Source organism: Alosa alosa, chromosome 23, assembly GCF_017589495.1.
Source record: "Alosa alosa isolate M-15738 ecotype Scorff River chromosome 23, AALO_Geno_1.1, whole genome shotgun sequence".
NCBI classification, from domain to species: Eukaryota; Metazoa; Chordata; class Actinopteri; order Clupeiformes; family Clupeidae; genus Alosa; species Alosa alosa.
In genome coordinates this window covers 5,049,368-5,074,485 of record NC_063211.1, presented here as the reverse complement: position 1 = coordinate 5,074,485, position 25,118 = coordinate 5,049,368, and the positions used below count along the sequence as shown (strand labels likewise).

Genomic DNA, 25,118 nt, shown 5'->3' with positions numbered 1-25,118 from the left:
TCAACAACTGTCTTTCTTCCTAATTTGTTTCTTCATCGCATGGCATATCCTAGCCTAGGAGAACCCATACGAACCTGTCGTCAGTCTGGCAAGGAGGCCATTGACTCAATTGACATTTAAGAAGTGAAGAAGTGGCAAACAAGAAAAACCCTGAGGAGGTGTGAGGTTGACGAGATTAGGTATGAGGAAGAGTATCACAGTTCAGAATCCTGGTAGCTTGTGGATAGAAACTAGCATGCATTTAGTCTCAATTATGATTCGGAGCACAGAAGTGACGTTCGCATCGGCCTGCTAATCGCCTCTGTCTTCTGCTCGCTCTTGCTTTCAAAACTTCTATGCTCTTGGTGTCATTTTTCCAACCACAACATGGATTAAGGCTCTGTAATAGACTGTATATATATATACAGTATATGGGCTCTGTCATGAACAATTTGTTCCACAAGGCAAGGAATGGCAAGGAACAAACTGACTATAAGAAACAAACTAGAGATATTATCCCTCCTATCTATGCAAATTGATATAAGCTGGGTTAGTACATACTGGGTGGGCTATAAAAAGGTTTTTTGATACCAAGGTGTCACACAAGAAACATGAAGCAGCAGGTACATTTGTTACAGAGAAAATCATAGGTAATGCACTCCACCGCCATGGCCTCTATGCACGCTCATCCCGCATGACTCTATTGCTGAGAGAATGTATTCTGGTCAGGCAAGATCAAAATTGAACTCTTCGGATGTCATACTACACACCATATTTGGAGGAGAAATGGCACTGTGCATCACCCTAAAAATACTCTTCCAACAGTGAGGTTTTAAGGTGGTGGCATCATGGTGTGGGCTGTGTTTCATCTCATGGCACTAGCAGACTTCATACAGTTGAAGGAATGATGAATGGAGCCATTTTGTTCTGGGAGAATCTTTACATCCACCAGGATGATGATGATGAGACATGGCTATACCTTCAAGCAGGACAATGATCCAAACCAATAAGCGAAGGAAACTCTCAATTGGTTTCAGAGAAAGGAAATCAAGGTCCTGACTTCAATACAATTTAACAGTTTTGGAAGTTAACAAAAGATCAGAATTCACAAGAGGGACCCCTGGAATCTTCAATATTAAAGGAATATCTGTTTAAAAGAATGGACCAAACTCACAAGAATACTGTGACTGATTAGTTTCGTCATACAGGAAATGCCTTGAAGCCGTCATTACGAATAAAGGCTTTTCCACAAAGTATTTAAGAAATTTCAGCAGGCGAGTTCAATACTTTTTTCCAGTGTCATTCCACTTTATTACACATAATTCTACCTATGGACTTTAATGTTTGGATTTTCTTATGTGGGTGGATTATCTGAGTTAATACTAATGTCCGGTGAAAATTTCGTGCAAATCGCCTCATTGGAAGTATACCTACTCAAAAAATGTTGACATGTTCAATACTTATTTTCCCCGCTGTATCTCTATTGTGGACACCACTATGGGTGACCACACAATGCATCCAGAAACTCCCAGTGCATCCCATCCATACTCTTCAGATGATTATATTAGCACGTGTGTTAATGCTCTCAGCTATGCTTCAAATGTTTCAATAAAATGTATATTTGTTTTCTTAGACAAAAGTGTTTGTTCTTTCCAAAGGAGAGGAGAAATGGCGCAATGGTGCCAGTAGATGGCAGTATATCACTTTTGATGAAGCATTAAGCTCTGAGACACAACGGGACATTCCAATCATCCGCTGAAAAAGCGAAATGGACACTGGGTCCAGGATTTTAGAGTAGGAGGTTAGAAGCTAGGTTTTTTTTTTTTTTTTAACTGGAAGTGGCTAAAGCCATGTACTGTAACAAACTATTTTGTGAAACCTGTCGGGGCCCCTTAATTAGATAAGATTGTTATGAATAGGTTTTCTCACACCAAGTGACAGTTCTTCGCCATGTAAGTGAATGACAGTTGTTTATGCTAAGCAAATGTTCGGTGTTGTCGGAAAAATTGATACCTTTTGTGATCCTTAAAATACAGGGGCTCATAAAGTATAGCCTACATAGCCCATATCTTAAATTCCCATAGAGGCAGGCAGATTTGTATTTTTAAAGGACAGTTATATCATGGATCCAGGATACTATGCATCCTGATAAAGTTCCCTTGGCCTTTGGAATTAAAATAGGTCCACATCACCACATACCCTTCACCATACCTATTGCCATGGTTTTATTTCAGTTAGCCTTTATAGCTGGTTTGAGATATGGTGAAGGGTATGTGATGATGTGGGGCTATTTTAATTCCAAAGGACATATGTAATGGCCACCTTACAGTTGTTTGGTGTAAGGAGGCCATAAGTCGCTTTGGCTCAAAGTGGCAGCCAAATGAATAAGAAAGCAATAAAAACGCAGGAGAGAAGCGATGCTGAAATTCTTTATTGTGTCAAACTGACTCTGGAGTCTTCCTGACCGACTGTAGACTGCAGCTCTGCAGCTCTGCTCTCAGCTCCTTCAACATTTCCCATCATGACGGATCTCAGGGGAGTTGCTTCTGTGGATGAGAGTGAAAAGGGAAATGTGTCAGTGCATGTGTTGTGTCCCTTCCTGATAGAGCCCACGGAACTCTGACCTCCTCAGAACTGATAAAATCTCCACCGCCAGCATACTCAAGATACATCTCTCCCCCTGATAGGAGGATGCAAGCGGGGAAGAGAAGGCTATAGGCCAAGCCTGCTCTATGGACTGACTTACTTTATTTTCTCGCAGAGAGCGCAAACATTGTCGTAGGTGTTGTCATCAGTGGCACAGAGAGGTTGGTAGTCGCACTCCAACAATCCTGCGAAGTACGCCTCACAGACAGTCTGAACAGAGAGAAGAGAATATTATACACACACTGTACATATGCTCGTATATAACCTGCAGTTTGTTTGGACGCCATGGTTTAGCCTGGCATCTGCTCTGGCTCGAACATGCAACAACTAGGCTAGCGTCGCACGTACCTCAAGGAGAAGTGAGGAAGGTTTATCTACTTTTTACACTGCTACTTTACCCACTGGCTACCATTATACACATACACACATACAAACACATAAATAACGAAATGTACGCAACGATAATATAATCACTCTGATGTAGTTCTTAACACACATTAACATGGAGAATGCTACAGAATAGTGCAGATGACAAGGTATTTAGAGAAAAAAAATCTAAATGTACTTTTGGGTTGATTCGGGTTGATTCCGTCGATCTTGGCAGAATCGCACGCTTCAGTCGACCAAAGAAGCTCATATTGCTGAAATTTCCATTAATTACAGTGGCATTCTCGCAAGAACAGTCAAACCAAAATGGAGGTCTCTGTCGGACTCTGTCTTTCTGTCTGACTTTGCGGGTGAAACCAGGGCCTGATTGGCAATGAGAGAGAAAAAAGGAGAAAAGGACGAGTGGGCGTGAGGGAGATGTGAGAACACTAAATGTACAGAGGTGGACAGAACACACAGCTTCATTAGTTGAGTAAAAGTACAGATACCCTTAAAAGTACTTGAGTATCAAGAGTACAAGAGTACATTTTCTAAATATTGCATTTCTACTGCCACAGTGCTTACATTTATGTACAGAAACGTCCTACATGGAGCCATGTTAATACCTTGGAGAATGTAAAAGGAATTGAAAGTAAAATCAAGTCATTTTCGTCTTTTTACCATGTTGTGTCAATAATAAAGAAAAAAGCTGTATCAATCAAATATTATGCCCTGCCTAGGCGGGTGCTGAATGAATGGTCATGTGATATATACACTCTTCCTGTTACCCACATGCCTGACGAAGATCCAAGGGGATCGAAACGTTGCTTTAAATTAATAAACTTTATATTTTGGAGCAGTTGCAGTGTGCAGACCACACTTTTTCTACTGTCTGACACAATGGTTTTTTTTTGTTTTTTTTAAACCTTTATTTTACCAGGAAGGTCCCATTGAGACACAATGTCTCTTCTGTCAGGGAGTCCTGGTCAAGATGGCAGCAATTATTATTATAATTTTTTTGTAATTAGTTACAAATTCTTTATCATTACAGTTATGACAAAGCCATAACACTGCCTTTGTGTTTCTATTGTGCGTGTGTGTGTGTGTGTGTGTGTGTGTGTGTGTGCGTGTGTGAGAAAGAGAGAGATAATTTGAATTTTACAAAAACTTATTACATTCAAATGTACAAATGTACAAATTACAAATGAAGTTGGGGTGCTTTGCAAAAAGTAAATACAAAAAGAATGCTATGATTTGCAAATCATGTCAACCCAACCCTATAAAGTATTTAATTGAGAATATTTCAAAGACAACATATCTAATAAAATATTTTACAAAGTGACCTAACTTTTTCGGAACTCGGGTTGTATATTACATTATATATTTAAAATCACAGCTAGCAAAAAGAAAAAAAAGGTGAAAAAAAAATAAGAGAGAGAGAGTGCAAGAGTATTTACCAGAGAAGTAAAGTAGAGTGCAAAGGGTGATAGTGATGGTGATGCTGAGCTTCATGGTGCCTTCAGAAGGAACAGCAGTGTTGTGTCAACAGTATGGAAACTTTGTCCCCCAGCTGCACTTAAATAGCCTCCTCATGTCTTACTTTCTGCTCACACCCCTCAGTGGACATCTTGTGTATGAGAGAGAGAGAGAGAGAGTGAGATAGAGATAGAGAGAGAGAGAGAGAGAGAGAGAGAGAGAGAAGTTGCCATATCATACTGTGACACAGTTGGTGAGGATGCTCTCGATGGTTCACCTCTCATAGTGGGAATAAGACACAGCATAGAGGTCCCTTGTCCACAATACCATCAACATAAAACATGTTCCAGGGCCCCAAGCTCTATTGGAATCTAGGACAAAGTGTAACATATAAACCCAGTTGGGAACACTACAGCTAAGCTTGATTACATTGAACATTACTCAGTCAATTGCCAGCTGATGTGATTTTGGGTTTTGGATCATATTGTTATACCATACCCCAAATATCTTACATTCGTTCATATCATTCATTCAAATACTGTAGCTATCATTCAATTTCTTAGCTCAACACAATGACAGCATGACCAGTTTGTACAAATATGGTGTGGTTTAATTTGTCGATTTTTCACATGTTTTTCAGTACAACACAGTAATCTCTTGTAGAATTTTCTTTCACCAAAGTAAGTCAGTTACCCTCCGGACAACGGATTAGATATTGGCCACGGTATTCAAAGATTAATCAACATATTTCCTTTTTCAGGCGACAAGTTATTTCAATAATGCAAGTTCATCTATTTGTTCTCTTGGTTTGGGAATTACACAATAACCTTATCTATTAACATGGCATGCACATCTTTAATGGAAAATCAAGTAAAGGGGATGATAGACCGAAACTCTGCAAGCCTCTGAAAGTCTGCAAGCCTCATGATGACAGCTCAAACGTTTGACAATTGTGAAAGAGCTCTGGGCTCATGTCACAATCATCTTCACACACCGTTACTGTGAGTAGAGACACACTTTTAGACCACTGATCTGACCATGTAAGAAAACAAGTCCATCAAATATATTTTTAGTTATTCATATTAATCCAGTGTATTCATACTTACGCTGGTCACAACTGGTTTCAAATTGTGATGCATTTTGACAAAGCTCATATTCATACATTCAGATGGATACATTCACACATCCATCCCTCTATGTAGCAATATCTTGAGGTTGAGGAAGGGGCCATCATGCTTTTTCACAGCACTGATCCCTCTATCACACACACATACACACGGGCACATGTGATGTGCATATACAGTATAGTACATATGAAGGTGTGAATAAATGCATGTGTGTAGGTGGATGTGTACTTGTGTGTGCATCTGAGTAGGAAGAGTGTACACTTCAGTTAGCTTCAACAACTGTCTTTCATCCTAATTTGTTTATTCATCGAATGTCACTTCCTAGCTGGCAAGGAGGCCATTCACTCAATTGACATTTAAGAAGTGAAGAAGTGGCAAACAAGAAAATCCCTGAGGAGGTGTGAGGTTGATGAGATTAGGTATGAGGAAGAGCATCACAGTTCAGAATCCTGGTAGCTTGTGGATAGAAACTGGCTCTGTAACTGCTGGTACAGGTTCGCCTGCTCTTGTACCTTCTACCAGTTGGTAGGTGAAGAGACTATGGCTGGGATGACTGGGGTCAGCGAGGATCCGCTTGGTCTTTCTCTTGCAGCGCTGGCTGTAAAGGTCCTGAATAGTAGGTAACTCAGTCCTTGTAATGTGCTGTGCTGCGCTGACCACCCTTTGCAGAGCATAAGAAGTGAATGCTAAATCAATGACAACAGGAGTCTTGGTGGATGTAAGACACCTATATGAGTGCCAACATGTTTATAAACTAATATGACTGCCGCTCAGTCCTACACATTCTCCGTGAAAATAAATAATGCTTGTCATTTTGTCTCCATCTCCCATCCCCTACTCTTGCAACTTATGTGTATGTAAATTAATCTGTGCATGTGTGTGTTTGCTTGCGAGTGTGTGTGTGGGGGGGTAATGGTGTGTGTGTGTGTGTGTACAGTATGTGTGTGTGCCTGCTTACCTGCATGTGTGTGTGTGTCTATTTGTGCGTGGGCGTGCATGTGTACTGTGTGTGCGTGTCAGTGTTGCGTGGTCTGCCCGAAAGAGGGTGTCATAATGATCCTACACTGCCAATTTCGTGCAGTTTTGACTATGTTAGGTCACAGATACCTGGGATTACAACACCTCATTTTTACTTTTTTGTGTTTAACTAGGTGGCGCTATACATGAAAGGAGTGGTTATGGAATGGGTTGACATGGCCCTTTGAGACATACAAAAAAAAAATGGTCCTCCTAAACCCTACGGTTCTCGAGATACGGTTCTTTGCTGCGCGGCGGTCATAATAAAGACACCCCTTCAGGAAAAGCGATATTCACCCCTTGCAGACACGTGACTTAAGTCACGTGACGGCCCAATGCTGGACGGCAAAAAGATGGGAGACGGACGGCAAATTACATTATGTCATAAAGATTATGATGAACTGAACACCGTTACTATAACATCTTTGTAGTTCAATGTATTGCTGTTTGGGGTCTGATAGTCAAAGAAGATGCCAGTGGTGTTGTTAGATGAAATGGGTCATGATCGCAAATGTAAAGTTATTAAAACTGGTGGTAACAGCAAGGGAGATAAATTTACGTTAGGCTACTGTAATTAACATTATGGTAAATGAACACCCATAAGTATTTCTGGACTAAAAATATTGCAAAGCCCGATTTGGTTACTTTTATTTGTCTTGCTTTTATCAGTTGTAACATAGTCAAAGCGTTAAGAATGTCATATCAGAACATGAAATAATAACTAGCTGCCACACTTAGAAGCTAGCTATTCTAGCTAACGTTTATCGTAGCTCATAGTGCTAGGGCAATGTAACTCGTCAGTTTGTACGTTGCCCAGTGAATAAACTTACTTCTTACATGTCTTAAGTTAAAGAATTGAAAGAAATAGGAAATTAAAAAAAAACTTGAACGGTATTATCTGTTTACATTCAGATCTTGCCAAAGACTTTGCCTAAGTGATATCTGCCGTCCTGTTCAGAGTCTATGGTTGCTATAGCAACCGCTGCTGTGCTTCATACACTGAGGAGATAAGCATACAATTGTGGTTGAAATACTCGAAAACACAAAGAAAACAAACCAAAATATATCTATGCAAGAACATGGGATGTTGTTGTATTCCAAACAATAAGCCAACAGTCGTGGAAGGGCATTACTACATTTAAATCTCACTATAATCTCCTAGCTGTGCGATATGTCCCATTACAACCCATTGATTTGATTCGTGTTCTTGCCGTCCACTAGGCTATTTTGCTGTGGCGCAAACAAAACGTGACGTCACTTGCAAGGGGTGAATAGGCTATGGGAAATATTGGGAAAAGTTCTTAAAGAAGATGACAGTAGTAGGCCTACAAGTTATGGTCTATGTAGGCCTACTTCTTGCAAAGCCATTTAAAAGTATGACAGCCAAAACGGGCAGCCTGCAGGAATAAATGTTATGGCACAGACTACACAGCCATATCTACCGGTATGTATAGGTTCGCGCATGCATAAAAGTTACCTTAGTTCGTTGTGTTTGTGACTTTAAACAGTGGATGTGCTTTAGTAAAGCTTTGTGCTTCATTCAGCATTATAAACTAGTTCTTACGCTAACGTTTTGACAAGCAATGTATCTCTCTTGCCATGGGCGGACTGGCCATCTGGCATACCGGGCATTTTCCCGGTGGGCCGACGCACCTTTTGGGCCGATAGAATAGGCTATATATATATAATTTAATTATTTTGGCCAACGATCGGCCCAAACGAAGGACAATCAGCGGCCCATTGGTTACATTTCAATATTGACACTGGACTGATCCAATAACAGCTTACGTCAGGCCCCACCCCTCCCATTTTGGCTCAGAGCCAGGATTCTGTGAGCGCATCAAAAGTTAATCGAAGTTGCCTACACGAAATTGCGGCGGGTGCCGGTAGTGACAATTGTGCAAAATGAACACCAATGTAGAGGCTTCAATACAATATACCAAGTAGGCTAGAATACAGGGACGTGCACAGGGGCGTTGCTCAGGTTGCCCGGGCAACTGCCCATATGCCCTTCTTGACTCATGTTGCCCTTCCAATGGGGAAAATAAATAAATAAATCGTACAATGGATGCAGAATTTCACGTAAGCCTAGATAAAAAAAAAATCGCAAAGCCTCATTCACTTCCATTCGGGCACCGAAAGTGAAAGTCAGTAGGGGAAGGGCAAACTCTGTTTACGTGGCTGCAGCGCTGCACGCGACCGGCACCTGAGCTGAGCCTGCATAAGCGGCCCTAGAAGGATACCGTCGCGGTTGTCATATGAGACGACTCAACGTTGTCGGAAAAGGTGAGTTTGTGATGTATAACAAAAACGAACGATCATCGTCATCAAGTTTTATGAAATGAATTAAAATCTTCATAAATCCAGCCTTCCAATCCAACGTTTAGCCTAAATAATCAGACAGATAGCTTGCAGAGAGCGTTATCACATAGCCTATAGGCTATTTTTTTGGTAGGCATTAGGCAAATAAGCTACATGTCTGCTGATAGTTAGTTTCTCACATTTCGTTTTAGCAAGAAGAATGAATGGTGGAAGTAATGCATCACATTAATTATTTTATTCAAAATAAATCCGTAAATCCTATCACTAGTATTTTGGGTATTGTTTGAAGCCAAGATTCCCACTGAAAAGAGTCAGATTCAGGAGAGGGAGAGACAATTCAGGGAGGCAGCAATCACTGCAGGGTTGGCTGCGAAAAAGCCAACCAGCAGGTGAGACAGAAACTTTGCTTACTAATGGCAATGTTTCATAATTACATTACATTTAAGGTGAGGAGCAGTCACAAGTCTCCAGACTATGTGAGGAAAATGTGGACCAGGAGGAGGCACAGGACAGGAAGGCCTAAGTGATGATCACCAAATATGAGATGAGAGGACCATGCTAGAAAGTACAGGATTAAAGAGCTGCATGCTAAATAATTGTAATCTAAAAAAACATAGGCTATTTTAGAGGTCATTTCAAACATCTTGCCTGAGCAGAACATAAATACCACTAAGGGCATTAAAAGAATGATAAGTTAAGGTGATTGAGTGCTGTATTTCAGTGTTTTACTTCTTTGTGTATATATTTAAAAAAAAGACGCTGTTATTCTCAGTCCTGCATATAGCCCGTGATATTTTTTTTTTTTTTTTTTTTTTTTTTTGGGGGTGCCCTTTTTTCAGGTCAGAGCAACTGCCCCTCAACATTCATGTGCACGTCCCTGCTAGCATATGTCAGCAACATGTTGAAGTTCGTTGAGTTTGAACGAGGATATACAGAGCAAGGGACAGTGAGCAGGTGGTGGAGAGTGCGAGCCTAGTTGAGGCTACATGATAAGAACTCAGTGGTGGAGCAGGTAGGCTGTGACATGCCATGCTGACTATGATGATTATGATGACTTATTAATTGCGATAATGTAATGATATGGTTGCCTAATGATAACATAGTAAAGCCGTGCTGTAGGCCTAATTATGATAACAAATAGCGCAACTTAAATTTTCTAAATGAATGATTTGAAAACCCGGACAGCAAAATAGTGTCAAATCGACGTTAATTGTTGGTCAGATTGATCAGTTTCCGTCAGACGCCCAAAATTCAACATCGATGGCATGAGTGGTGGTTCTATCTTGGGAGGGTTATCATGGTAAAGAAGGGATAAAAGACTGTAGACTGACGGAAACGTAGGTTACAAAACGTCACGTCATGCACAAGCCAACTAAGCTACAGTATATATATAACCTATTGGCCTAGGCTACTGTCAGACGCTAAAGACAATTAGTTCATGTAGCTGTACTGTTCCAAAATATACCAGCAGTGTAGGTAGGAAGTATAGCCTACAGGAATAAAATATTTCCAGCAACAGCCCTGTTTATTGTGTGTTGTTTCAGATGTCCTACAGTGATAACTGGTATAAATTACATTAATGTCTAAGACAATCTGGGTAATTTAACTCTTTACATATAGGCTTCAGTAATTTTTGGTGCTGCTGTCAATTGTAGCCCATTGAATAATTTGAAATGATACTTTGAATTCAAGCAGAAACTCTTCTTTAATAATTGCTTGTTACTTGAATATGGAGATCATATGCTCCATGCCTACCTCTGATCAGTCAGAGAGATAACCAATGAGGCCTATATCACTTTCAGTGCTCCATGACAGTTGAAAATATATGCATATTTAAGGGTAATGCAAATAATTTGTATTTAATTAGGTGTGCCCGACCGATTTGAGGGCCGCTTGGGCCAAATATGCCAGGGCCAATTTTTGGTGTCAGTCCGCCCCTGTGTGTGTGTGTTTGTTTATGTGTGTGTGTGTGTGTGTGTGCGTGGGTGTGTGTGAGTTTGTATGTTCCTGTGTGTGTGTGTGCGTGTGCATTGGCACCACCAGCCGTAATCCTGTACGCACTGTGCGTACAATTTTTCAACGCATTAAATCATCCAATATTACAACAATAAAAATATCTTGTCTTAATTGAAACATGTTTCATGCACAAATGATGAAGCCTATGTTTAGGGCAAAGAGAATGGACATCTCAACATAAGGATACATTAGAAGATGATGATTGGTGTAAACTTTGTCAGTTCTGGCGCTTAAAAATGTGACGTTCCATTTAGTCATAAATCATTCAAGTGTTGTGCTTGTCCTGAAAAGAAAACAGCAGCTTAATATTTTTCAGGTGTTTAAAGGGATATTCTCTTTTCGTCTCCTCTCCTCTCTCCTCCTCTCTTTTCGTCTCGTCTCCTCTCTCCTCCTCTCCTTTCGTCTCCTCTCTCCTCTCCTCTCGTCTCCTCCTCTCTTTTCGTCTCCTCTCCTCTCTCCTCCTCTCCTTTCGTCTCCTCTCATCTCCTCCTCTCCTTTCGTCTCCTCTCCTCTCTCCTCCTCTCCTTTCGTCTCCTCTCCTTTCGTCTCCTCTCCTCCTCTCCTTTCGTCTCCTCTCATCTCCTCCTCTCCTTTCGTCTCCTCTCCTTTCGTCTCCTCTCCTCTCTCCTCCTCTCCTTTCGTCTCCTCTCATCTCCTCTCCTTTCGTCTCCTCTCCTCTCTCCTCCTCTCCTTTCGTCTCCTCTCATCTCCTCCTCTCCTTTCGTCTCCTCTCTCCTCTTCACTCCTCGTCTTTTCTTCTTTACTCTCCTCCTCTCGTGATCTTCTCTCCTCTGCTCCCATCTTCTCCTTTCCCATCCTCTCTAATCACCTTTTCCCCTTTCCTCTCCATCCTCTCTACCCTTCTCCTCTCATCCTCTCTTTTCTCTTCTTCTCCTCTTCTCCTTCCCTTTCCTGTCCTCTCTGGAAAGCCATCACACGGGTCCAGCATGATTGGCCCTATGTGGAGTACTGTTTGCAGTCCATGCTGCCCTGCACTCCGGGCAATAGGCTCTGTATCAGCCACTGGGGGGCACTAGTGGGTTGTAAATAGCAGAGCTGTATATAGGCTCTGGTAAATAGCCACATGGTTTACCACAGCACACAATGATGCAGTTTGCCTGTATTTTACACACACACACACACACACACACACCATACCTGCCAACGCTCCTGTTTTTCTCCCGTATTTTAAGGTCATCTTCCGGCGCCCTCCCGTTTTGTTATTTCTCCCGGGAGACTCCCGGAATTTGTTTGACCATCAAACTTAATATTAAAATCACGGATCCATTCATTTTTTCTGTTAGTCCCAGTTTTCCCAGGTTGCCAGATTGGGTATGATTATGATATACATCCTACACTTAGCCTACACAATGACTTACTTTCAATTTCAACCATTTTGTCATAAAACCTGGCAACCCAAAACCCAAATAAGGAAGCGGGTGCACACTGCACAGCCACTGAGTTTCGTAAGCAGGCAGGCTAGTTGAATAGCCTAGTTTTTCAAATTGTTAGAAGAAATGTTGTGATTAACACATCACATTATAACTGTTATTGAGTGTTGTGTTTCTGCAGCATTGTTTCATGCGTGACATCCCTAACCGATATAGAGTTGTTCTGTCACGTGGAAGAGCCGAATAAATATGAATAAGAAATGACAAATATTATAAGAATAACAAATAGGCTACAGCTGTCGCCTACTTTGACCCTTCCTATTTGGTGTTGGAGAGAGGTCACTATTGGTTTTTATAGTTCACGTCACTATTTGCATGAGCCACGACTAGAAAGACTTGCAATAATATCAAACATGTTTGATATTGTCCTAACGGCAAAACTAGAAAAGGACTGACTCCGACTGACTTAAAACCGCTAAGATTGGCACCTTACACTTAACGATCTAGTTGACGGGAGTGCACCGCGATTCCAGTACAACTCCCATGATTTCTGTCCGACTTTGGACATTTAATCGCCGACTGTGAAAACAGGCCAAAATCGTACAATGTAAGGCCGCCATTAGGTGCTGTTCAGTTCAGTTCCAATCTAACCATTTCCAGCTTCCAATTAGTGAATGTGCCGACCTCCCTTGTACTCAGAGCACCTCCCCAGGGTCCTAGATCCCTCCCAGCATAGCCCTGGTGGAGTACCGGTATATGCCATCCACAACCTTATGCAAGTGGATCTGGTGACGGTTAGCTTGGGTTACTACAACATACACACACACACACACACACACACACACACACACACACACACAAATAGCAGCCTAGTCAATAGGTTAGCCCTAGTGAGACCCCAAAAGCAGTTTGGGGTACCCACACACACACACACACACACACACACACACACACACACACACACACACACACACACACACACAGTTCAACTGTGGAAAACTAAATAAGTATGAAAAAAAATGCTTGAAAATGGGAGTTAGAGAAGGACAGGAACGTGGGCTGATAGTGTAACCGGATGGACTGGATGAGAGTAGGGGTGCAATAATGGGGCCTGGACAATGGGGGAGCTGTGGGATTTGCTGCTGTGAAAGACTGGGTTCATGGGGAGAAGAAGAGTCCTTTAAAAGCTGGGCCTGTTGAAGGCCCGCCCCCTCTTTTTTTGGTCTCCTTTGTGTCAGCAGTGGGTAAGGTGGATGGTGTGCAGTTTGATTCTTTTGTTAGTTTTGAGTTATGTGCTTTTGTGTTTGGTATTGCCTTATTTGATTTTGTTGTAGATATAGAGTGGTTTGCTTTACATTTGCTTTAAGAAGAGCTATTTGTAGTCAGGGACGTGCACAGGAATTTTGAGGGGCAGTTGCTCTGACCTGAAAAAAAAAACTCACGGGCTAAACACGTTTCCCGTTTACCAACAAAACTAGATGCTTTTTCGCAGCCAACCCTGCAGTGATGTAACCTGGCAATAGCCAGATGAATTTCGCTCCGCTTAGCTCCACTCATCCATCTGGAACCGATCCATTGAAGTGTTGCTTCAGAAGGCTGGGCCTAATCAAAAAATGCTTGCATATGATTGAATAAGCCACTTGTCCGTCATCTATTGACGTGCTACTTCAACCACTCACATCGAAGCCAACCCGTGACGCTAATAACAGACTCAGTCGCTTCTACGCTATGTCACATCTATGAAACTCCCGCCCTGCGTCCTGATTGGCTAAACCATAAAGTTGGTTGGAGAAATCACTCTCAATGGAAGAGGTCCCAGATGGATGTGAGTGAAGCTAGGCGGAGCTAAGCGGAACGACATTCATCTGGCTAGGGTCAGGTTAGCAGTGATGTGCTGCCCTTTGCTGCCTCCCTGAATTGTCTCTCCCTCTCCTGAATCCGCCTCTTTTCAGTGGGCACCTTGGCTTCAAACAATAGCCTACCCAAAATAGTGATTTAGGCATTTAACCATTTTGAATAAAATAATTAATGTGATTCATTACATCCATCATTCATTCTTCTTGCTAAAACTAAATGTGAGAAACTAACTATCAGCAGACATGTAGCTTAGTTTGCCTAATGCCTACCAAAAAATAGTAGCCTAGGCTATGTGATAACGGGCTGCTTGTCTGCAAGCTATCTGTCTGATTATTTAAGCTAAAAGTGACAAACTCAGCCTGGATTTATGAAGATTTTAATTCATTTCATAAAACTTGATGATCATTCGTTTGTTATACATCACAAACTCACCTTTTCCGACAACGTTGAGTTGTCCCACCCGACAACCGCGACAATCTCCTTCTAGGGCCGCTGCCGCTCATGCAGGCTCAGCTCAGGTGCCAGTCGCGTGCAGCGCTGCAGCCACGTAAAGAGAGTTTGCCCTTCCCCTACTGACTTTCACTTTGAGATTTTTTTTTTTTTTTTTTTATCTAGGCCTATGTGAAATTCTGCATCCACTGTACGATTTATTTATTTATTTATTTTTCTTTCCCCTCGGAAGGGCAACATGAGTCAAGAATGGCATATGGGCAGTTGCCTGGGCAACCTGAGCAATCCCCCTGTGCACGTCCCTGTTTGTAGTGGTTAATTGAGTGTTAGCATTGAGCCAGAAAGGCCTTAAGCCCTGGCCTCCTTCTATAGGTTTATTTGTGTGTTTTCATCTTGTTTGCTTTGTGTTAGTTCTGTTTGTTTGTCCGTGCTAGGGCGGCCGACCTGTGCTGGACTCTGCACACCTTCTGCCTTCCCCAAGTGGCTCAGCCCAAGGTCCAGTAGTGTAGTCCCTGCTGCATGGTGGTTTGTTGTGGCCTTTGTCTTTTTAATTAGTGTAAACTTAATAAAGTAATGATGTATTCTAAATGGTTTTAATGTTAATGTTAATATTAATGAACTTTACCAGGACTGGGGACTGGAGGCTGTAGCCACTGTGTACACCTACTATTGGGCCTTTGTGTGACATTTGATGCGTGGGTAGCTATCAGTAGGCATTGAGTGCTATGTATGAATTTAGTGTGTAGTGTTTGTAGTGATGTAATGCGTGAACCTAAAATATTTATGCACTTTGAACTTTATTGCAGTTGTGCACTCTCCACGTGAGGTTTATTTATTCCTTGTGACTGATCTGGTGTTATCTTATTTATTTAAGGTCCCAGTGGTGGGTGGCAACCTCTGACTCCTCCTTCCTTCTCCCATGAGCTTGGTTTCAAATAAATTGTAAACATTTTTGACACTTGACTCTATTGTCTCACGTTGGTCGACCGAACCTGCTTACATTAGTGCACGTCCATGTCTGACCCTCCCACCGCACTATAACAGCACTTAAAGTAGAGATGTTCAGCCTCCCTCCTCTCTTCTCTCCCAGAGCCCAAAACTGTACACCTATCCACTCTCCACCTCACAAAACATGGCAACTGCGGGAAAGGTAAGTCATCTCTCTCTCTCTCTCTCTCTCTCTCTTTCATTGCCCAGTTCACAGAGGACTCTTTGGATGAGTACAGTATATTGTTCCTTGTAGTACTATTGCTGTCCTTAGTTGGGCAAAGGGGTATTCTGTGTAGTTGTCCTGTCATTCTAACAGATTGGGCATAGTCAGACTATCGACTATCGAGCCCTGTGGTCGGGCATTTTGGCCCTGAAAGGAAACGTGTGCGTGCACAGTTTGGAACTACTTCAAGAATCTCCATAGAGTGCTGCTGTACACTGGGTTCTTTACTAGTATAATGATTCCATTTTGTTTTTTATGTTTTAAAAGTTAGCTTAACACTAACACTTTTATGTACTATTCCCTTGTGTGTATGTTTTGTATTATTATTCTTTACTTTTTCTTAACTTTTCTTTGACTATATGCTTTTATTAGCTATTTATGATTGCTTTTGTTTAAGTAACATTGAATGACCTGTGTATGAAATGCGCTATATGAATAAAGTTGACTTGACTTTCTCTCTCTCTCTCTCTAGTTGCTCTTCTCATCTTTCCTATGCTGAGCTATATTAAGCGGTCCCCCTTGCCCTTGAGTGGTAGTTTAGGTTGTTTAAGTTGTTTTCACTGAATAATTTTAAGAACTATAATTCTATAATTCTAAGAACTACACCGGAATTAACAATATTAAATAAACACTGACTAGAGAGCATTTTAAGCATCTTTCATTTTTGAAGATGCACAGTATATATATTAGATGTGAAAGATTGCGTTTGCAAGAATAAAATACAAACCTGGAGGCTTTCATAAAATAAAATCAAAAGAGATTGTGGGTTTTGAACTTTGGCATTTACAGAGCATGACAGATAAAGTGCACCAAGGTGGTTAATCAGTCACCTCAGTAAAAATAAATATGCAGAAAAGAAAAACAACATATATTTGTGATTCTGGAAAGTGCATAGTACACACAGCCAAATGAAACGCAGCCAACTGGGAGAGTCTGTTTCAGAATGAGAGCCAAACGGACCAGGGGCCCTCAGCTGCTAGATCCATTATGTACTTTTTACCCTCGCTATGTTCCAATCGTGCTGTGTTTCAGTCACAATCTACTACTGTCCTTTCTGACAGGATATATCCTTTGTTTACCACAAAGTTATACAGATTTGACATGCATACTGATTTTCCATTCACTCTTCATCTTCGATCGGTTTAAATTCAAGCAAAATATTAGCCAAATATTTGTTTGGCCATGCCTTCAACTGCAGCATAATGTTTGACTCACCACATGTAAACAACAAGAAGTGGATTGTTTAAACTCACTCAGTTAGACACAAACACACACATAAAGTTCACGACCGGACATTTAAGGGCTATCTGGCTAATTCTGAGAAATAGTTTTGGCTCCGATACTCAGATATTCCCTCCCATTCCCTCTGCACATGAGGGCCAAGAGCTTTCACCAAGGGGCTGGTTTGGGCTCAGAGCCATGTAGTTGAGAGATTAGTGGTGTGTGAAATGCTGTCAGAGTTTGCTGCTGGGTAATATCAGATATGCTGCCAAATGCATATTTCAAAACACCACGGACAGACTATGGCTATCTATCCACTGCACTACTGCAGTGAAGGCTCCACAGATGGTCAGTCTTCAGCAATAAGAAAATGCTCTCAGTACTCTTGTATAATAGGCCACTAGGATATGTAAACTAATTTCAGTCTTTATGTACATACAGATTTGAGCTAAACTAAAATATGGCATTTTGCAAGTTTCACATACAGTGTGGGAACATGTTTGTCAGAAGTCAAAATATGGCTCATGTTCATCCAGAAGGAAAGTCTTGTTGATAGAGAGGATACAGTAACAGCTTGAGTGATGGCTGAAATGCTGTTTTCTCAGGTGATTAAGTGTCGCGCTGCGGTGGCATGGAAGCCTAACGCTCCTCTTGTGATCGAAGACATTGAAGTGGCCCCTCCCCAGGAAAATGAAATACGAATCAAGGTGAGATCTCAATACAGATAAATGATCAACTTATTATCGTCATTGTTTAGATGATACACCCAGACTCTCAAAACGTTTAAAACATACCCTAAAACATGCTTAAAACATACCCTAAAACATGTTTAAAACAAACCCTAAAACATGTTTAAAACAAACCCTAAAACATGCTTAACACTAGAAACACCAATAATTTCAGAACTACTAGAAATGCTGTAGTGATCATTTTGACTCTTAGATTTTAACTCGATATTTAATTTTTTTGTAATTTTGTCAAATGACCCCTCGCGGTGTAACATTGTTTAATCCCCCCCTTGTTGATTGCAGGTGATCGCCACAGGTGTGTGTCACACTGACCTGTACCACCTGTTCGAGGGGAAGCATGAGGAGGGGTTTCCTGCCGTGCTAGGCCACGAGGGGGCCGGGATTGTGGAGAGCGTGGGCCCCGGAGTCACAGACTTTAAGCCAGGTTAGAAACGTTCTCAGCATTACCCCCTGTCCTCTTTCACAGAGTTGATGAGATCAGATTAGATTATAATAGAAAGTGCCACTGAACATCCCTGTCCGGGATCTCAGGAACTGATGGTAATTTTGATACCATAGATTTAATAGAGATCCAGTCAGACCAATAGTATGAAAAATCAGGAGCAGAGTTTATTTACAATGATGCGCATCAAGGGAGAGACTTCACCTAAAGATCCATCAGCTGCTCTAACTAGACAAGGAAATAGTTAGGGTTTAAATATCCTTCCAGGCTGACGGGAGATGGCGTTGGTCATCCCATCTCCGTGGACTACACTGAATCAGACTCTGATTAGTGGCAACCTGGCAATCGGAGCAGATAGCTACTGGCCGCAGCCATGCAGAACAGTGAAACACTGCAAAGTCATAATATTCCTGCTTATCTCTAAACACAGTCACATACAGATATACACAGGGACAGTACAGATATCATACAGTCATTACATAGAATCATACTTTTAGTATCAATTATCAGTCCGTAGGAGTCGATTGCTGAGTGTGGAGTAACAGCTCTGGAAATTCACAATTCGTCGTCGCAGTTTTTTTTTTTTTTTTTTTTTTTTTAAACATAGTCCATATCCATACAACTGGACATAGTCCAGTCCATACAACTTCGTTTCAATTTGAAGAAATACTGGACTATGTTTTAAAAAAAAAAAAAAAACGGCTAATTTAAATTGTGAATTTTCAAGCGTCATTCCCATTCAGCAATCGACTCGAACTTTTCTGAAGATGGCAGCAAAGATTGCAACATTTCGGAAAGGTACTGGCTTGATGAAATTCATTCTGGACTCTCTATCCGACCACATAAAGACCTCGGGATACTTCGGTTTGGCTTTAGGGACCCTCTACTCACTACCGTAAGTGTAATGTTGTTTGGAACTGTAGAAGAGGTATAAAAATAGCGTTTTAGTAGCGAAATGACATGCCAGCGTAACTTCCAGGCTAGCGAGTTTTGACTAAAAGCGGTAACATCGAACTTTTCAAAACACATCCGAATGACATGATTTGGATGTCAACTCAGCGTATGTACTCCCAATCATCCGTAAATTGATCTAAAGTGCATTTTACTCCAGATAATTCCATTAACGGGTGTGCATAGGCACTAGTTACGATCAGTATAAACAATGGCACAAACAGGATCCTAAGCTCTCAGCAGTGGAATGGTGAGCTGGCTGAACTATTCCTGAATACCACAGTAGGCTAATAATTAAAGACAATAAAAGAAATAGCACGGTGCCTCCACTGTAAAAATACTACACTTACCTTAAAGCTTGTGTATGATGTAGTCTTACAGAATAAAAATATACAATGAATGGGTAATTACACTAAGTTAGTGGTGAATTCAGTTAAAATGAATTGCCAATACACCCAGAAGTATAATTAAATGTAACAATACAGACTGTTTATTTAATAAAGAGCTTCAATAAGAAGACAAAGTTATACAGAACCTGGACAAGACTTGCGAGCAAACAATTCACTCTGAAGGGAGCCTACAACTGAACGTTAACCTTAACAGACAGTAGCACTAACGGTTCTAGCTGTTACCCTGTTAGCTTAGGCTAAACACCAGTGTGGAGAAAACAACAATACAATATATACAGACAGTAATGCACTGTGTAAAAGGTAACGGTAACACAGATAAACCACCATATGGACACAATATACAATGAGCAAGATAGAATAACCCCCAAGCGCTTTCTGTTGGAGCTCGTTGGTGCACTTTAAGCTCTGTGAGCTGAAGGCAGGGTAGCAACCGCTACAATGCCCGTCCGAACTCGCCGGTCGCTCGTGGCGAAGACCGAGTGTGTGTGTGTGTGTCAGTGTAAGTGTACTCACGAACGAAACGGGTTCACTCCACTCAGCCAAGCCGACGACCGTTGTCCAGGCGCAGACGGGAGGCAAGCAGCTGCCTTGAGCTAGCTAACGTAGCTGCCGGTGGGATAAGCACCGGAGGTAAACTCAGCTCCTTGGGAGGTCGCAGGTCGGGTAGCTCCGGTGGGTCCAGCACCGGAGGCAAACAATTGAGTCCCTCTCCACAGCAGGAGATAACAGGCGTCGAGCTAAGGAGTTGAGGGCCTATGAACAACCGTTCAATGGTCTCCCCAAAACCAGCTACTACCGCAAAGCACACCTTCTCTCTTCACACTGTATGCCCGGACTGACGAGCCATCACCCTTCTGAGGAGATGGAACGTTCACATTCCCCGCGATTTCGCGGGCATAAACAAATAATCATTGGCTGAGTATAAAATTCAAATAAAAGCAAACAAACAAAGACATTTGACAAGGCACTTTAGACAAGGTGCTTACATATACAGTATATATTCAAATTCAAGGAGGAGAGTATAGAAGTAGTTTATTGTCATGTACTCATAAAAGGAATTATACGTAATGAAATTATTGTGCTCAAGTGCCAGCTTAACTTTAAAGAATAAACTAAAAATAGTAATTAAAAAAGTATATATCTTGTGTGTATGAGGGGTATGATGTGTGTGTGTGTGTGTAGGGGGTAATGGGGTGTATGGAAGAGCGGGGCGTACCTGTGTGTTGGGGGAGGGTGTGTTGTGTGTGTGTGTGTGTGTTGGGGGAGGGGGTATGTTGTGTGTGTGTGTGTTGGGGGGGGGTATGTTGTGTGTGTGTGTGTGTGTGTGTGTGGGGGAGGGGGTATGTTGTGTGTGTGTGTGTGTGTGTGTTGGGGGAGGGCGTACCTGTGTGTGGGGGAGGGGGTATGTTGTGTGTGTGTGTTGGGGGAGGGTATGTGTGTGTGTGTGTGTGTGTGTGTTGGGGGAGGGGGGCGTACCTGTGTGTAGGGGGAGGGGTATGTTGTGTGTGTGTGTGTGTGTTGGGGGAGGGTATGTTATGTGTGTGTGTGTGTGTGTGTTGGGGGAGGGGGTATGTTGTGTGTGTGTGTGTGTGTGTGTGTTGGGGGAGGGGTATGTTGTGTGTGTGTTGGGGGAGGGGTATGTTGTGTGTGTGTGTGTGTGTTGGGGGGGGTATGTTGTGTGTGTTGGGAGGGTGTGTGTGTGTGTGTGTGTGTGTTGGGGGGGGTATGTTGTGTGTGTGTGTGTGTGTTGGGGGGGGGTATGTTGTGTGTGTGTGTTGGGGGAGGGGGTATGTTGTGTGTGTGTGTGTGTGTGTTGGGGGGGGGGGTATGTTGTATTATTATTATTGTGTGTGGGGGTATGTTGTTGTGTGTGTGTGTGTTGGGGGAGGGGGTATGTTGTTGTGTGTGTGTGTTGGGGGAGGGGGTATGTTGTGTGTGTGTTGGGGGGGGTATGTTGTGTGTGTGTGTGTGTTGGGGGAGGGGGGCGTACCTGTGTGTAGGGGGGGGTATGTTGTGTGTGTGTGTGTTGGGGGGGGTATGTTGTGTGTGTGTGTGTGTGTTGGGGGAGGGTATGTTGTGTGTGTGTGTGGGGGTATGTTGTGTGTGTGTGTGTTGGGGGAGGGTATGTTGTGTGTGTGTGTGTGTGTGTGTTGGGGGAGGGTATGTTGTGTGGGTGTGTGTGTTGGGGGAGGGGTATGTTGTGTGTGTGTGTGTTGGGGAGGGGTATGTTGTGTGTGTGTGTGTGTGTAGGGTGGGGTGTACGTGTGTGTTGGGGGAGGGGGTATGTTGTGTGTGTGTGTGTGTGTGTGTGTGTGTAGGGGGTATGTTGTGTGTGTGTGTGTGTGTGTGTAGGGGGATGATGAATAGTTAAATCATTTCTATTTGTTTTTCTGTAGGTGACAAAGTCATCCCTCTGTTCATCTCCCAGTGTGGGGACTGCGTGTTTTGCAAGTGTCCAAAAACTAACTTGTGTGAACGCAGCTGGTGATTAAACACATAACATAACACAACAAATACCCACACATGCTAATATGCTGCAGAACGTCACGTCTTGTTGTCTCTGTTAGGACGAGTGTGCGATATGGCATCATGTCAGAGGCGGATTCCCGTTTCACTTGCAGAGGAAAAGTGATCCTGCAGTTCATGGGGACCAGCACGTTCTCCGAGTACACGGTTCTCAACCAGATAGCTGTGGCGAAGATCAGCGACGATGCCCGGCTGGACAGAGTGTGTCTGCTGGGCTGTGGCATCTCAACGGGGTATGGAGCCGCCATTAACACTGCCCAGGTATGTGTGTGTTAAAAATGTTTGACTTTGTCATAGAAGCTAAAGAACCCCTCCTGTGGGTTTTAAGTCTAGTGAGCCAATTGGTTACTTAGTGTAGTTTGTTCATGAAGGAATATTCAAGAGGAAACTCTGTGTGTGTGTGTGTTTAGGTTACTCCAGGATCTGTGTGTGCAGTGTTTGGTCTGGGTGCAGTAGGTCTGGCAGCGGTCATGGGTTGTAGAAATGCTGGAGCGTCCAGAATCATTGCCGTGGACATCAACGAGGACAAGTTTGCTAAGGCCCGGGCACTGGGAGCCACTGATTTTGTGAATCCAAAGAAGCACTCAAAACCCATCAGTGATGTCTTGTCTGACATGACCAATGGAGGGGTGGACTTCTCCCTGGAGTGTGTGGGCAACGTGGCAGTTATGGTAGGTTGTTAACACAGACATGGTGGGCAAAGTGGCAGTTATGGTCGGTTGCTCACACACACACATTGTTGATGTTTAGTGAGGTTCCCCCTTCACTGTACAGCAAATTGTGTGCCTTGATATAGCGCTATATAAATGCAAGTTGTTGTTGTTGTTGGAGGAGTAGAACGTACTTGTGTGCAGCAACAGTGAATAATATGAATGTCTGACAGTGGGAGTTTATGGGACTTGTATTAGAGCTTGTGAAGACTATAACATGAGTCTGTGTTAGAACATTGGTGTGTGTTCCTTAAAAGATGTGTGTGTGTGTGTGTGTGTGTGTGTTCTCTGTCCTGCAGCGCAGCGCTCTGGAATCGTGTGCGAAGGGCTGGGGTGTGAGCGTTGTGGTGGGCTGGACCGACATGGCCGACTTCTCGGCCCGGCCTATTCAGCTCATTGCTGGGAAAACTTGGAAGGGCTCTCTCTTCGGAGGTGAGACGTTGGACTGGCAGCCATTGTTGTTTCAGCTTTTTGTTGTGCAATAATTCACTGTTTCTCATCACTTGAGAACTTAATCACTCTTATATTTAGGAGTATGAAGTTTGTTTGCATTTTTTGTTACACTGTTCAATAATGTAACCACTGTGAAAATAACATGCAATCTTAGCTGGCTATAGGCCTATACCTATTTTCTTTTCTGTCTAATATGTCTGCCTGTTGTTGTCTTGCATGCTCTTCCCTGTTCTGTTTAAGTTTGCACATTGAGTTTAGATAAACATAATATCTGTGCACTCATTGTTGTAATAGTCTGACAATTAAGGCTAACGACTTAGACTTCTCACCTTTTATGTCTATGTTCACTGTGTGTTTATGTGGTTTTGGGCGTCTAGGGTTCAAAAGCAAAGACTCAGTTCCTAAACTTGTCCTCGACTACAAGTCTGGGAAGATTAATCTGGATGAGTTTGTGACCCACAACATGCCATTGGAAAAAGTCAACGATGCCATTGAGCTCATGAAAACAGGAGGATGGTAACTGCACATATTGTATATGTAGTAATTCGATCATTAGGACCAGAAACTCTCATGAACTACCACTAACCTCTGCTCTGTTCTGTTTCAGCATCCGCACTATCTTGGACGTGTCGCCAAAGTAAAAGGCCAATGACCAGATGGATACAACTCCCGTGTGAACTGCCAGGCAACTATCTTGCTCAAATATGACTACATTTAATGTTTAGGTCTGGCCAATCAAAGCCTGCAAATAGATATCTTCATTCATGATACCCTATATAGTAGTAAAACTTGCTGTCATACTAAGTAAATCATAATTCACAGTTGCAAACCAAATCCACTGAATTATATTTCACCAAGTATGTAATGTATGTGCTGCCTTTAGAGTTAAATTTTAAGCAGCCTAAGGTGCTCCAACTGTTTTTGCTATTACTAACATTTGAACACTACCATATTAAATTACTCTCCCAGTAGACTACACTCTCAGCAACATCTGTTATGTAAGAGATGAATGTATCTGAGACTGGGATTGTTCAACGCCTAACACACAAGGGCATGGGTTAAAGAGAATTACACTCCACAGAAATATCTGAGGACATTGACTATTACATAGGTAAAATATAATAGTTTCATGGTGGCAACAAAAATTCAAGATTCAACAAAATTCAAGATCTGGCTGATGCACACCGAAGAGAGGCATCTAGGCCAAAGTGTCCTTCAGGCGATTAAAAAACGTTTTAAAAGGTACCGCTGAGTGTGGTCAACATGTCGTCAACTACATTAAACTACAAGTAAAGAAATGAAAAAAAATGTATTGCTGACACGGATCAGTGAGATCCAAATGATAATACATGAGTTATATTTTTTTGTGTGTTACTCTTGCGTCTCTCTTCAAGGGAATTTAAAGTTGAAGCACAGAGGGCTTCATGGAATCTTTAAACGCAAACCTGAACAAATCCCTCCAAAATATTTCCAAAATGATTTCCGTCTCAAAAGTATTGACCTACTAGGGTGGTATGACGCCCTTGTCAAATCATCAAAATGACTCTAATCAAATCAAAATCTGAAATTAAGTGTCCAACTGAGATTAAGAGGTGGGTGGAACCAGGATACTTCAAATGATCTTAGACTTAGACAACTTTAATGTCTCCGAGAGGCAATTTGTTTTACAGTACAGGCATGTTAGGGTAGCTATATCTATGACCAGAAGGGAGTGGCTTGAACTCCACTGAAAGTGGATGGATTGTATCCATGCAAACTTTGTCTGCCTTCTGTGCCAATCTGGTCAGATATAGTTG

At 42.2% G+C, this 25,118-nt stretch overlaps 1 protein-coding gene across 3 annotated transcripts; it reads left to right on the top strand.

The window, feature by feature from the left end:
- The first annotated feature begins 15,058 nt into the window (after positions 1-15,058).
- Positions 15,059-24,295, top strand: LOC125288760 (alcohol dehydrogenase 1-like). Of its 3 annotated transcripts, none has more exons than XM_048235377.1 (10): positions 15,059-15,172; positions 15,738-15,797; positions 17,687-17,788; positions 18,113-18,254; positions 22,030-22,117; positions 22,201-22,420; positions 22,570-22,830; positions 23,169-23,301; positions 23,700-23,838; positions 23,930-24,295. In XM_048235377.1, the coding sequence occupies exons 1-10, from the start codon at positions 15,167-15,169 to the stop codon at positions 23,961-23,963; spliced, it is 1,185 nt and encodes a 394-aa protein (XP_048091334.1). In that variant the 5' UTR covers positions 15,059-15,166; the 3' UTR covers positions 23,964-24,295. The 3 variants fall into 3 exon arrangements, with proteins under 3 accessions (XP_048091334.1, XP_048091336.1, XP_048091335.1); XM_048235379.1 differs by having other exon boundaries at positions 15,063-15,142; XM_048235378.1 differs by lacking the exon at positions 15,059-15,172 and adding an exon at positions 15,522-15,589.
- Positions 24,296-25,118: the final 823 nt, after the last annotated feature.